The following is a 1272-nucleotide window of genomic DNA, read 5'->3' on the forward strand; positions in this document are numbered from 1 at the left end:
TTCTCTTTCCATCTATAAGGTTTAGTTTCTCATAACGACCTTTTACCCACTCTGCGTCATCGAGCTCAGCTTCTTGTATGATCCTTAGGGAAGGAATTTCTACCTCAGTGGGAACGACAGCCTCTGTACCATAAACTAGCATATAAGGGGTTGCCCCGGTTGATATGCGGACTGTGGTGCGATACCACAATAGAGCAAATGATAACTTTTTGTGCCACTGTTTATGCTTTTCTATCATTTTCCTCAATATCTTCTTAATATTCTTGTTGGCGACTTCTACAACTTCATTCATTTGAGGCATGTAGGTTGTGGAATTCTTGTGTCTGATCTTGAAAGTTTCACACATAGCTTTCATCAAGTTGCTGTTAAGGTTGGAGCAGTTATCAGTAATGAATGACTCCGGAATCCCAAATCGACAAACAATGCGGTCACGGACAAGGTTTGCCATGACTTTCTTTGTTACTGCTCTGTAAGATGCTGCTTCGACCAATTTGGTAAAATAGTCGATGGCTACTAGGATAAACATGTGTCCGTTGGAAGCGGCAAGCTCGATTGGTCCAATAACGTCCATTCCCCAAGCGGCGAACGCCACAGTGAACTTGTTGTGTTAAGCTCGCTTGGAGGTACCTTTATCATGTCTGCATGTATCTGACAGTGGTGGTATTTCCTAACATACTGGATTCAGTCCATTTCTATAGTCATCCAAAAGTAACTAGCCCGGAGTATCTTCTTTGCTAAGACAAAACCGTTCATATGTGGACCACAGGTCCCAGCATGAATTTCCTCTAGTATCCTGGATGCTTTCTTTGCGTCGACACATCTTAATAGTCCTAAATTGGGAGTCCTCCTATACAGGATTCCTCCGCTGTGAAAGAAGTTGTTGGACAATCTCTGAAGTATGTGTTTTTGAGTTGTATTAGCAAGCTCCGGGTACTCTCCTTTTGCCAAATATTCCTTGATATCATGAAACCAAGGCTTTCCATCTGCTTCCTCTTCGACATGGGCATAGTAAGCTGGATGATGATGGATTTTCACTGGAACGGGATCAATGAAATTCTTGTCTGGATGTTGTATCATAGAGGATAGGATAGCCAATACATCGGCGAACGCATTCTGGACTCTGGGAACATGCTGAAATTCCGTCTTCGTGAACCTTTTTCTTAATTCCTGTACATGATGCAAATACGGGAGTATCTTGGGGTTCTTGGTATGTATAAGTAAGGCTGAATCTCTAATCACTAGCAGCTCTTGAATGTTCATGTCAATGGTCAT

General features: G+C 42.4%; 1 protein-coding gene across 1 annotated transcript; it reads right to left on the minus strand.

Annotated features, from left to right (window-relative positions):
* Positions 1–681: 681 nt before the first annotated feature.
* LOC138888208 (uncharacterized) lies at positions 682–1272 on the minus strand. Its single transcript, XM_070170028.1, has one exon. The coding sequence runs from the start codon at positions 1270–1272 to the stop codon at positions 682–684; it is 591 nt and encodes a 196-aa protein (XP_070026129.1).

This window comes from Nicotiana sylvestris, chromosome 3 (genome assembly GCF_000393655.2).
Source record: "Nicotiana sylvestris chromosome 3, ASM39365v2, whole genome shotgun sequence".
NCBI classification, from domain to species: Eukaryota; Viridiplantae; Streptophyta; class Magnoliopsida; order Solanales; family Solanaceae; genus Nicotiana; species Nicotiana sylvestris.